Source organism: Palaemon carinicauda, chromosome 37, assembly GCF_036898095.1.
Source record: "Palaemon carinicauda isolate YSFRI2023 chromosome 37, ASM3689809v2, whole genome shotgun sequence".
NCBI classification, from domain to species: domain Eukaryota; kingdom Metazoa; phylum Arthropoda; class Malacostraca; order Decapoda; family Palaemonidae; genus Palaemon; species Palaemon carinicauda.
In genome coordinates, this window is record NC_090761.1 from 42470122 (window position 1) to 42483338 (window position 13217).

The 13217-nt window shown below is 32.2% G+C and overlaps 1 protein-coding gene across 16 annotated transcripts in view; it reads left to right on the forward strand.

Annotated features, from left to right (window-relative positions):
* Nucleotides 1–13217, forward strand: part of unc-104 (kinesin family member unc-104) — a 348954-nt gene that overhangs the window by 166664 nt on the left and 169073 nt on the right. For 9 of the 16 annotated variants that reach the window (XM_068361054.1, XM_068361056.1, XM_068361058.1 and 6 more), the window contains 9 exons: nt 4647–4725; nt 5100–5266; nt 5462–5640; nt 5847–5967; nt 6287–6421; nt 6632–6646; nt 6849–7012; nt 7179–7318; nt 7889–7948. In XM_068361054.1, coding sequence (XP_068217155.1) covers nt 4647–4725; nt 5100–5266; nt 5462–5640; nt 5847–5967; nt 6287–6421; nt 6632–6646; nt 6849–7012; nt 7179–7318; nt 7889–7948 — 1060 coding nt within the window. The remainder of the gene's footprint in view (nt 1–4646; nt 4726–5099; nt 5267–5461; nt 5641–5846; nt 5968–6286; nt 6422–6631; nt 6647–6848; nt 7013–7178; nt 7319–7888; nt 7949–13217) is intronic. The other 7 variants (XM_068361057.1, XM_068361062.1, XM_068361067.1 and 4 more) reach the window with 2 other exon arrangements.

Sequence of the window (13217 nt, forward strand, 5' to 3'; positions counted from 1 at the left end):
AAATATTTAGATAGATATGCACACACACACACACTCACTCACTCACTCACTCACTCACACGGGTTCAACCCTTTCCACCCTTTCCCCTTTTCCTAACTACAACCCGCTGATTCGGCAATTTGGAGGAGAGTTAGGTTTCCGAGTATACATCTATATATATATATATATATATATATATATATATATATATATATATATATATATACAGTATATATATATATATATATATATATATATATATATATATATATATATACATATCTTCACTAAGTTTAAATTTTGATTACACTCTAACGGACGAAAAGCTTTAGGGAAAAATCAGTCAGTGCTCAGGTAGGAAAACCGATAGATTGAAATATGAGAATTTATTTATGAAATTATATTTATTCTTTTGAGTTAATTTACTTTTATATATACACTAGAGGGGAGTCTTGCCACCCGTAGCAACACTCACCCTGTTATTAATTTCATATCTAATTTATAATATATATATATATATATATATATATATATATATATATATATATATATATATATATATATATATATATATATATATATATAGAATGAATTATTTGTGAGACCACCACAATTTATCTGTACATGTATAATGATGTAGAAAAAAATTAGTAAGTTAAATAAGGTGGGCTGTATCCGCAGAGTTTATATGACCTATACAGCATGATGAAATCTCTCTGTTTACACTTTTAAAGGTAAACATAGCAAGGGCGCTTACACTACTAGCTATATAGGTGCCAGAGTCTTTCATTCATAATTTAAAGAAAATATGAATAAATATCTTTTAGTAACATAAGATTAATGACTGGGCGATATTGCTGTATGCCCCCAATATCATGAAACAAGTGTTTCTCATGCGTAATCTTTATTATATTTGCTATATTTCTTGATTTTTTTAGAAACGTTTTTTTTTTCTCTTATTCCTGTTGCGTATGAGGTCCATTTTAAAAATCATTCTGAGTCCATAGAGACTGAAGCTCTCTTGCTTGGTATTGTAACAAGGCATTTAAGAATATTAGTTTTAATGCTTTATTTTGATATTTCCTGAAATAAAAGCACTTGTGCACATTCTATCGAGTATCCTACAAAAGGATTTAAACAAAAGAAAATATTTTCCTTATTGTTTTTATAGTAGATAATACTCTTTTGATGGTATCTGTCTCGAGCTTTTCCTTTTATTAAATCCCTGAAATATTTATATTATCAAGGAAAGAGAAACGGGATTATTTAACTAGAAGTTTTCAAGAGTTTTTATACGTATTGATAGGTTAAGTTTAATTTACCATTATCATCTCCCATTTTGTTAAATTATCCATTTTTATCCACACTATGTCGGAATGTTACAAGTGTTTTGTAGTCATTTTGATAAGACGTAAGACAAGATATGAGTTTGCATGACATTTCAATTGGATGTTTTTTACTATAAAACTAAAAAACATCATGTGAGTAGTTTATCTAATCTGAATATAAGTAGACAGTAACATATATATATATATATATATATATATATATATGTACATATATATGTGTATGTATTTGTATATATATATATATATATATATATATATATATATATATATGTATATGTATATATATATATATATATATATATATATATATATATATATATATATATATATATATATATAATATATGATATTTAACTTCGTTGACTCTCCTTTAAAAACCAGTAATAACAGTGTGACTTGTTTTTTATCACTCATTCTATTTGTTTTGGTAATTTTATTGATAAATCGTAGGAACCTATCCTGTTTGGCTTTCTTTTTTATTCATTTAAAAAATCTTTCCCATACTTTTCCACAAAAAGCAATCACCACGATTTTAAGAAAGAAGAAGATATTTACTGTGTGCTGGTTTACTTATATAGAGGTTAGAGATTTTTTGCGCTTCTCATATTTATCAAATTCAGTGTGTTACTTCATCTGAACATTCCCCTGCGGAAGTACTGCCATGTTAGTAGTGTCCTGATCCTGTGTAATACTTTCCCTTAGGTATTTCTGAATTATTAGATCATTTTTCTCGGGTGTTTCAGAACCAAATAAGTGCATTTCTTCCGGGGTTTCGGGGCTAAACCAATTGAATACTTTACCTCAGGTGATCTAGAACTAAAATGCAATAAATCTCGCTCTTGTTGGAAGCTTTTAATGCGTCTTTAACACAGTCTGCGAGAAGCTTATTCCATTTTTATTCTATTGTACACAATGTACATTTTACATTGTTATATGGTACATTACATGTGTAATTTGAAAATAAATGTTCCTGGTGATGAGACACAAGGGGGCGTGGGTGTGGAGACTTACTCGTACTGTATTGATCTTCACTCAATATAACCCCCCTACCCTCATATATTTTTGGGGATCCCCCTTCTCTTTCTCTCTCTCTCTCTCTCTCTCTCTCTCTCTCTCTCTCTCCTCTCTCTCTCCTCTCTCTCTCTCTCTCTCTCTGATGTATATGAACATATACAGTATATGAATGGTTATATAAATTCGTGCTTTCTTCCAATGACTCTCTCTCTCTCTCTCTCTCTCTCTCTCTCTCTCTCTCTCTCTCTCTCTCTCTCTCTCTCTCCTCTCTCTCATTGTTCATGTATACGAATATATACAGTATATGACTGTTTATATAAATTCGTGCTTTCTTCCAATGATTCTCTCTCTCTCTCTCTCTCTCTCTCTCTCTCTCTCTCTCTCTCTCTCTCTCTCTCTCTCTCTCTCTCTCATTGTTCATGTATACGAATATATACAGTATATGACTGTTTATATAAATTCGTGCTTTCTTCCAATGATTCTCTCTCTCTCTCTCTCTCTCTCTCTCTCTCTCTCTCTCTCTCTCTCTTCTCTCTCTCCTCTCTCTCTCTCTCTCTCTCTCTCTCTCTCTCTCTCTCTCCTAGCTATATGTCAACATGACTATATTTTTCATTATTACTTTACTTTGAATTAATACGATGTTGTATCTTCTTAAATTTCGCGAATGAACATTTAGAATTAGATTACGGCATATGGCAACACATTCGTATATGCCAGCATTCTTTACATAGTTATAACAGTATTTTATGAAAATTTCTGTATAAATTTTGATGGAATTATGTTTGAAATTTCTTATGAAAGTAATTTATAAGTTACTGTTAGAGAGATTTTCTCCATGAAACCATGATTTTCAATATATAAACCATATTTGATATACTTATAAGAAAAAATAGACGTAAGAAAATGCTCAAATACTTTGAGTTTGGCAAGTGATGCAGTGATCTTCTATAATATATTTCCATCCTGTTCGTAATACTAGACATGCAGTTAATTCTAAGAGTCAGGCCTTCTCCACCATGAAGTTCAATACTACACAGTATTCTAGAAGTTTTAGTCCAGCTTTGACCAAATAGTGAAATGAGCCTCCGAATCGAGTAGTTGAATCAGTGGAACTTCAAGAGTTCAAACTTGCAACAAATTTTCAAGGATGAGCTGGCTGACATGAATCTTTTTATAGTTTACATTTGAAATATCTGATTTAATGTTGTAATTGTTCTTAAAATAAATTCAAATTACTCATTACTTCTTATATCGGTTATTTATTTCCTTATTTCCTTTCCTCACTGGGCTATTTTTCTCTGTTGGAGCCCTTGGTCTTACAGCATTTTGCTTTTCCAACTATGGCTGTAGCTTAGCTTGTAATAATAATAATAATAATAATAATGATAATAATAATAACAATAATATATTAAAGTCACATCAGCTATTGCTATTGATGCTAAGGCATACGTACATGGATAGGTTAGTGTTGGCCAATAAAGACTAGTACAGTACTAGATTCAAAGGTGGAGAGACGTAAACATTATCAGGAATATTATATTTGAGCATAATAAGAAACATCTGAAGGGGAATGTGATGCGTTACACAAAGGCTTGCCAATTCTAAATATCTTACTGTTGTTTATAAATAGTTTTTTTTAATGCTTTTTTAATAATACTAAAAAAATCTGGTAGAATTGCAGTTTATATAGAAGGAAATGTTCCATATGTATATTACTACAGAGTCGTTTTGATAATCCAGTTATTTTGTAATCGAAATAAAGCATCAAAACAAATGATATTTTGGAGCAGTTTTATGGGAAAAGCTTTCTGTCAAAATTCAAAGAGACTTCACCATTACATACTACATACTAGCATAACCTAGCTTCAAAATATGAAAGCTAAATATTTTGATAGATATGCACACACGCACGCACACAGATTCAACCCTTCCCACCCCCTCCCCCTTTCTTAACTACAAGTCAGCAGTCTCGCCAATTTGTGAGAGATTTTGGTTTTTTAGTATACCTGTCGGGGGTACCCCCTTTCACCAGGATGTGACTACTCCCTCTCCCCCTTTCTACTGAGAGTGGCAGGAGAAATATATATATATATATATATATATATATATATACATATATATGTGTATATATATATATATATATATATATATATATATATATATATATATATATATATATATATATATATATATATATATATATATATATATATATTCAGACACGTTATTCTTTATTGTATAGGGGAGATATTTAATTCCTTTAGATAAAACCAAACTTTAAGGTTTTGTTTCTCTTATTTCCAGGTAAATGACGCAGTGTTTGCCTCACAGTCTGATGTCTTCAAAGATATAGGAGAGGAGATGCTTGAGCATGCATTCCAAGGTAAACTGTGGCCTTTAATTTTGATTTTGGATTCTGTATTAGTCATTAAAGGCTTTTATAGAAAGGAATTTATTCTGTTACTGTAAGAATTGAGTAAAGTTCAATATGGTATTTACCAGTTCATACTCCTTCAATATAATTCCTGAATAGTTTTCAAATTACTGGTAGGTTTTCTGTTATGAAATTTAGTGTTTTTGCATGATTTCTTGAAGTTTTAATGAAATTTATGTCTTTTATAATAGAAATTCCTTTCAATGAGACATCTATAATTCATTGGAAATGTTTGCCTTCTAACCCTGTATCAAGATTAATTATTGATTATCCAAATCATAATTTAGATTTTGTTTAATTGATTTATTTGATTTCTTCTTCAGGTTACAATGTGTGCATTTTTGCATATGGTCAAACAGGAGCAGGGAAGTCCTATACTATGATGGGAAAACAAGAGGATGGACAGGAAGGGATTATTCCTCTCATTTGTAAAGATATGTTTGATAAAATGTCAAGCTGTAGTGATGATGAGCTTCAGTACTCTGTTGAAGTGAGTTGGCATAAGTAAAATTGTCTATAGTCCTTCCCTACAGAACTAACCATCATTTATATTTTAATCATATTTTAATAGAAGTCAATAAAGTGCTACCTTTCATGTTTATACATAGAGGGAATATATTTGTCTTTGGATATTAATAAGAAAATTTTATTATTATATTTTCGAGTCATCTTTTATCTTTAACAGGTAAGCTACATGGAAATCTATTGTGAGCGTGTCCGAGATTTACTGAACCCAAAGAATAAGAACAGTCTCCGTGTAAGAGAGCACCCTCTCCTTGGACCATATGTAGAGGACTTGGCTAAACTGGCAGTTACTTCATATGAGGATATACATAGCCTTATCGATGAGGGCAACAAGGCTAGGTATGAACTTGTATTATTTTACTACCCTGTATAGTTCCATTAATTTCAATAACAGTGATGTTATTTGCCATTGTATATTAGACTTTTTTTGAGAGACAATGATATTCACTTATGTTGAATATTGTAAGATTTTCAGTAGGATGCCCATGTTGTGTGGGCTAATGTTAGTATTTCAAATATTGTACATTTCCACTTAACTCAAATAGGACTGTGGCTGCCACCAACATGAATGAGACTTCTTCAAGATCCCATGCTGTATTTTCCATTGTATTAACTCAGCGCCGAAATGACACAACAACAAATCTGTCTACAGAACGAGTATCCAAGGTAATCCATAAATTAAAAAAAAAAATCTTACATACTGAACATTATGTATTGAAGGTACCTGAATCAAGTGTTATATATTGTAAAAATATTTTACTGTCTATTGCTATTTTCTTGAAAGCACAGTGCAATACAATATAAATCAATTATTCATCTTGCTTTCTTGCTAATTACCAAATTGACCTTAAGTTTCTGAATCTGTTTATTTGAAGTTTTTCTTAATTTCATGTCATTTTTTGTTTTTTTTTTGTTTTTTTAATATTACACTGAAGAATTATGAACAATTACAAGTACATGATATAAAATCTTGGATTTCTTTCAGATATCACTGGTAGATTTAGCTGGCTCTGAGCGTGCAGATTCAACTGGAGCCAAGGGAACAAGACTCAAAGAGGGTGCCAACATTAACAAAAGCTTGACCACTCTCGGCAAAGTTATCTCCGCTCTAGCAGAAATGGTAAGGAATAACCAATCTCAGTTTAGTCTTAATTGGAATGATGATGATAATTGAATAATACTGCAGTAGTGTTCTTTAGTCGTATATATTGAGTCATACTTTTTTCCCTATGTTCCATTGTATTTTGTATTTTGGAATCTGGTGTATTTGATTCCTATGTTCTGACTTTTGACCTCTTTTTTCAATACCGTTACTGTATCACTGTAATAGGTGAATACTCGTAAGGTACGTGTTTTATTTGAAAATCTATTTCATTCTTTTAATCAAGTTTGACCACATAGCACTCATGATCGGTACTATAATGGGACTAGTACCCTATAGCTATTCTTTCACTTGAAGAAACTAAGGAGGTTGTAGTGATGCTTATTGTTAAAATGCCAGGAATTACTTAAGAGCTCCATAATCAGGTGATTGAATTATTTTTCAGGCTTCTAAACCTAATAAGAAGAGGAAAGCTGAATTTATTCCTTATCGTGACTCGGTCTTGACTTGGCTACTCCGTGAAAATCTCGGTGGAAACAGCAAAACGGCAATGGTGGCAGCTATCTCCCCTGCGGATATCAATTATGATGAAACTCTCTCTACATTGCGGTAAGTGTTGAAGATACAGTACAGTACGCTACAGTATTTCAAACATTAGCATTTTTTATGAAACTAGAACTGATAGAACGTAAATAATATTCAAGAGCTGGTATTTTGGGGATATGTCTAGTATGATGGTGCAGTATTTTTTTTTTCAGTATAATTACTTTTTCAGCTATGCTGATCGAGCCAAAGCTATTCGTTGCAATGCTGTTGTCAATGAAGATGCAAATGCTAAGCTGATCCGTGAACTGAAGGAGGAGATTCAGCGTCTTCGTGACCTCCTTAAAGTTGAGGGCATTGAAGTTCAAGAAGGTATGTGTAGCTGAATATTATACTGTCTTTCTTATTTAACTCTATAGCCAACTCGCTAATCAGTAGGATATTAAGCAGGTTTTCATAACTAGAGCATTTGTGAGAGTTGCTTGCTAGGATTCACACCAGAGAATGGGAAAAATAGATGGTTCTGCTATTTTGGAAGGTTTTTTTTTTTTACTTCTAGAAAGCTTTTAGTTTAAATATGGTAGTCAATCCTTTTTAATACGAAGCAGTATCATCACATTTTCTGCAAACAGTGACTAAGCAGATTATCTGAAATTCGTGCAATCAAGTGCCCTTACTCTCAAATCGTGTATCAAAGTCTCATGTGAATTTACAAGTTCAAAGCAAATGGGGAACTTTAGAAAAGGGAAGAGTTAACCATCCCTAACCAGTGCACAATCTGGGTGAGCTTTCATGACGAGTGATTCTCGAGCACCAATATTGCTGTCCACTCACTGCCTCTAAACAGCTTAGTCATATGGTCAAACAGGATTAGACCATAGACAGCTGTTGAGGAACGAGCTAACGTGGGTGCCATTTTCTCCCTAATGCCACCTGCAACAGGCCCGGATTGCAAGGTCATCTACAACAACAATGAAAATCGTCCTGCCGATCTAGGTTCATGTAAGTAGCCTGCCCTATTCACTACACCCCAAGCTGTGCCCATGCCTATTGTCATGTATGGGCTGGTTTACTCCCTTGCTACTCGAGCTGTTTTTTGCTGTATTTTTTGGTCTGCTCCTCTCTCCTTGGAGTGCCCTTGCATTGCTCTATGAATGTTTTGCCCAGAGTGCACTACTGTATTTGGTCAGAGCTGAAGTGTCATTTTGCACTATCCCTCCATCATGTCTTTTTGTACATGAATAATAAGGATAGATAGATGTTGCTCTGAGGGCATTGTGGCTACATCATAGCTGTAAATGTGCACTGTTACTAAAGACAACAATAAGAGAGCAAAAAAAAAAAAAAAGCTGTGTTCAACAAACAAATTATGTGATGAATAAGAAATTTTATTTTACATTGGCATGTCAAGCTTTTATGAGAAAAGTAAATATTGGTGATCAAAACCTTTCTTGAAATAAGACCTTTGATTGGACAGTGCACTTTATGGTATTAAACAGCTTCTTAGTTATACCTATACAAATAAATAAAAACTTGTCAATATGTCACACCGTCTTCAGTTTTTGTGGCTTGACTGCACTTAATGGCATATTCAGCTGACCATTTGACAAGTTGATATCCCACAGTCAATCAGTCATCTGACTAATGTTTTGTGGCAGGAGGTGCTCAGTTTTTCGTGAAATAGCACACTGCACGGCTTAGCAGCCTTATCCCACCATTGGTGTGTGAAGGCCTGCTGTATATGCAACACTCATCACATGCTTTGTGCAGTAAGTCTCAGTTTTATTTTATTTTTATTTTCAGGGTATGACTATTATGATAGAACTTGCTGGAATATTTTGTTATGCAAATGAGTTTAGTGAATGTGAGGCTGAGCCATTTTTGTAAGCAGTGTCCTTTTTTATTGTTATTTTCATGGTGCTGTAGCCAAATCTCATTCCTATAATTGGTTAGTTTTGTTTTAATTTTGTTGCATTGCAGTGGGGCACTCTTAGACTATTGTACTGTACTTATTTTTGGGAATATAGAAACATTGTGTACTTGGGAAGATACCGATGACCATGGCCTTTCTTTGATTATACAGAAAGTACTTTCATCTGATTTGATAAGATAAATGTTCACATTGGATATGCATTTATTTTACTAACAATTTTAAGACATCATGTCTCTTAACTCAGTTTTGGAACTACTGTATTTTCACTTTAAATCGATTTGATAATCTCAAACTGTTTTTAATGCAAGCCTTATTTCTCAAACTAAATCATAGTTCAATATTGAACCTGGATAGAATTCACTTCATCTGATAAGGATTAAAGTATTTTGGAAATACTATATTTGAACTTTGCTTTAGTATGAATATGCAGTAATGTATATGTGTATGCATGTTTGATGAATAGTGTATTGCTAGGATCATCAAAGTTAACTAGAAGTTTATACAAACAAGCTTGTTTAGTGTTAAAATTTAAACATGGGTAACAGTTCACAACAAAGATTTTTAATAACTTTTTCTTTTCATTTCCTATTAATGTGAAATTGCTGTTACTAGAAAAGTGAGCAGGGAAAATTAGAGTATTGTTGTCAGGGACTGAAATTAGAAAATTTATATTTAATTAATATTTAGATTTAGGTTTAGGATATTTTATCGTATTGAGGAATTTAATTTAATGTTATGAAAAATTATATAACTTATTTCAAAGAATTAGGAAAGTTTCAGTGTACTGTTTTCATTCCATAACAAATTCCATGTGATGCACTGTACTGTAGTAAGGGATATTTTGGAAAAGCTTGGAGTTAGATATAAGTGAGACTTACTGGAGGTTAAAGTACAGTACTACATAGAAAATCTTTGTTACTTAGAAATTGGTTCATTCACATGACAATTGTTATTATTATTATTATTATTATTACTATTATTATTATTATTGTTATTATTATTATTATTATTATTATTATTATTACTAGCCAAGCTACAACCCTAGTTGGAAAAGCAAGATGCTATAAGCCTAAGGGCTCCAATAGGGAAAAATAGGCCAGTGAGGAAAGGAAATAAGGAAATAGATAAATGATGAGAATTAATTAACAATAAATCATTCTAAAAACAGTAACAATGTCAAAACAGATATGTCCTATATAAACTATTAACAACGTCAAAAACATATACAGTATGTCATACATAAACTATAAAAAGACTCATGTCAGCCTGGTCAACATAAAAACATTTGCTCCAACTTTGAACTTTTGAAGTTCTACTGATTCAACTACCCGATTAGGAAGATCATTCCACAACTTGGTAACAGCTGGAATAAAGCTTCTAGAATACTGTGTAGTATTGAGCCTCATGATGGAGAAGGCCTGGCTATTAGAATTAACTGCCTGCCTAGTATTACGAACAGGATAGAATTGTCCAGGGAGATCTGAATGTAAAGAATGGTCAGACTTTTGAAAAATCTTGATTCATAAAAAGAATATTGCATCAAATGAGAAATGTGAATACAGTACTATAGTTTATACATTATTTTGTTATCATTATTATTACCTCTGCCAACGAAGTTGGAAGGAGGTTATGTTTTCGCTCCTGTCTGTGTGTTTGTTTGTTTGTGAACAGCATCCTGGCCACAATTTTATTCATAGAGTAATGAAACGTCAAGGGATTTAGTTATGGAAAAAAGCTGGAAATGATTAAATTTTGGAAAGTCAAGGTCACGGTCAAGCAAAATGTCCAATTCATGTAATCAGCCATAAGTTCGGACATCGTCGTCACTGAGACTTAGTTCATATTTGAGTGTATGAAAATACATGCCAGTTAATATATGTTACGGTCAAATGTCAAGGTTAAGGTCGGGAAAAATTTTGAAAAATAAGCTGCCGCGGCGGAAGTCTATGCTCTACTGAGTGCCTCTCTAGTTATTATTATTATTATTATTATTATTATTATTATTATTATTATTATTAAGATGTTTTATTCAATTTGAATTTGGTATAAGATTAAAACAAACATTCTAAATTATTTGAAAGGAATAAAAGGAAAATGACTAACAAAATATGAAATTATTAAAAAATACAGGAATTCAAAGCACCGGTGCTATAAATTCACATAAATTAGAATGAAATAGTTAGAAGTAACCCTAAAGTAACATTATTTTTATGTGGCAGAGTCGTGTTCCTTAAGCTTAAAAAGTAGGCCTAACAGGAGACAATTTGAGTGAAAAACTTTCATTATTATTATTATTAATTGCTAAGCTACAACCCTAGTTGGAAAAGCAGAATGCTATAAGCCTAGGGGCTCCAACAGGGAAAATAGCCCAGTGAGGAAAGGAAACAAGGAAAAAATAAATATTTTAGAATAACATTAAAATAAATATCTCCTATATAAACTATAAAAACTTTAACAAAACAAGAGAAAGAGAAATTAGATAGAAAAGTGTGCCTGAGTGTACCCTCGAGCAAGAGAAGTCTAACCCAAGATAGTGGGAGACCATGGTACAGAGGCTATGGCACTATCCAAGATCAGAGAACAATGGTTTGATTTTGGAGTGTCCTTCTCCTAGAAGAGCTGATTACCATAGCTAAAGAGTTTCTTCTACCCTTACCAAGAGGAAATTAGCCACTGAACAATTACTGTGCAGAAGTTAACCCCCTTAGTGAAGAAGAATTGTGTGGTATCTCAGTGTTGTCAAGTGTATGAGGACAGAGGAGTATCTGTAAAAGAAATATGCCAGAATATTCGGTGTATGTGCAGGCAAAGGAAAAGTGAACCGTAACCAGAGAGAAGGATCCAAGGTAGTACTGTCTGGTCAGTCAAAGGATCCCATAACACTCTAGCGGTAGTATCTCGTGCAGCTCATTTAACGCGAGTCATGGATGATTTAATCTGTTCAAAAAGCACTTTAATTTACACATTATTAAAATCCTAGGAGAATCTACTCCTTCCAATACTGTGGCTGTTGAGGAATTTCCAGAATCACAATTATAAGAGCTGATAGCCTTTTAAGTGTTATTACTGTACAGATTGTAGACAAAGGAAAGGAATAGTTTTTCCTAAACATGACAGGGGTGTGTTATAGATAGGTATTATTCATAGTAATTGATTTTTGGATATGTATAACAGGTCCTTATACATTTTACAATGAATGATTAGGGACCTGTTGGAAAACTTTTATTTAGAAAATTTATGTAATGTAATACTGTATGTGATTTTATATTGTCTACATATGATAATGCTATATACAATTACAGGACACATGTTGAAGGCTAGTTTCATGGTTAATGAATTTGAAAAGTGCTGTGCAAGGACATGTTTAAAAATGCTACTTAGATAGCTGGTTAAATTAGTGGAAACAAATTCTACTCTGATAGCTGGTTAAACTAGTGGGAATGTCAATGATATACTGCTCTCGCACGAAATGATGTGCCCCAGGTCCACTCTAGGGCTTTGCATAGCTAGAAAGTTCCTTTCACAAAAAAGGAAGTAGTTCTTGGCCGGTATCTGCTTGCCAATTTAAATGAACTAAATCATTCAAGTTTTCAAGTTGTAGCAAGCAGTGATCTTTTCATTTCAAGAGTTCTTTTTATTTGATGAGCTACAGTGTATAGTAATGAAGTTTAGTGCTAATAAAAGCTCAGAATCTCATTTTATTTTGGTAATCATATTTATTTTTAATAATTGACTTGGGTTTATGATAAATCTACGACTAGTAAATGTTAGTGCAATATTAGTAAAAAGAAGTGTAAAATCATTAACACATTCAGTTCTTCAAAAGTAAATTTTGTGAAAGTTTCTCTATTGCCATATACAGTACTGTATATTCCTTAGTTATATAGATATACAGCAGTCATAGTCATCTTTCCCGCAGTGTAGGCTAGTTTTGCATTGGGCTCAACACATTTATTAGTACATTTCAATACTTCATGATTAGGATTTGACAGCTCACAATCTACTATGAAGCATTTTGAACATTTTTGAGATAAAAACTTTGTCATTTTTTTTTTTTTTTTTTTTTTTTTTTTGGCTATTACTCCTTTGATAGTTAAAGGATATCAAAATTATCTACTAGGAAATGATTAATAGATTTTATTTAATTCTAGTCTTGAGAGATAATAATAATGTAACTAAGTTTTAGACTAATGCCAATTTTATTTCTTTACAAAAATATTAACATATATTATGGATAGATTTTTAACTTTGCAGTACTCATTCCCTATTGTAAAGTTTTGCTGTTAGTTTCATGGTCTTCTATAGTACTTATTCAGGAATTATCATAGACTTTATATG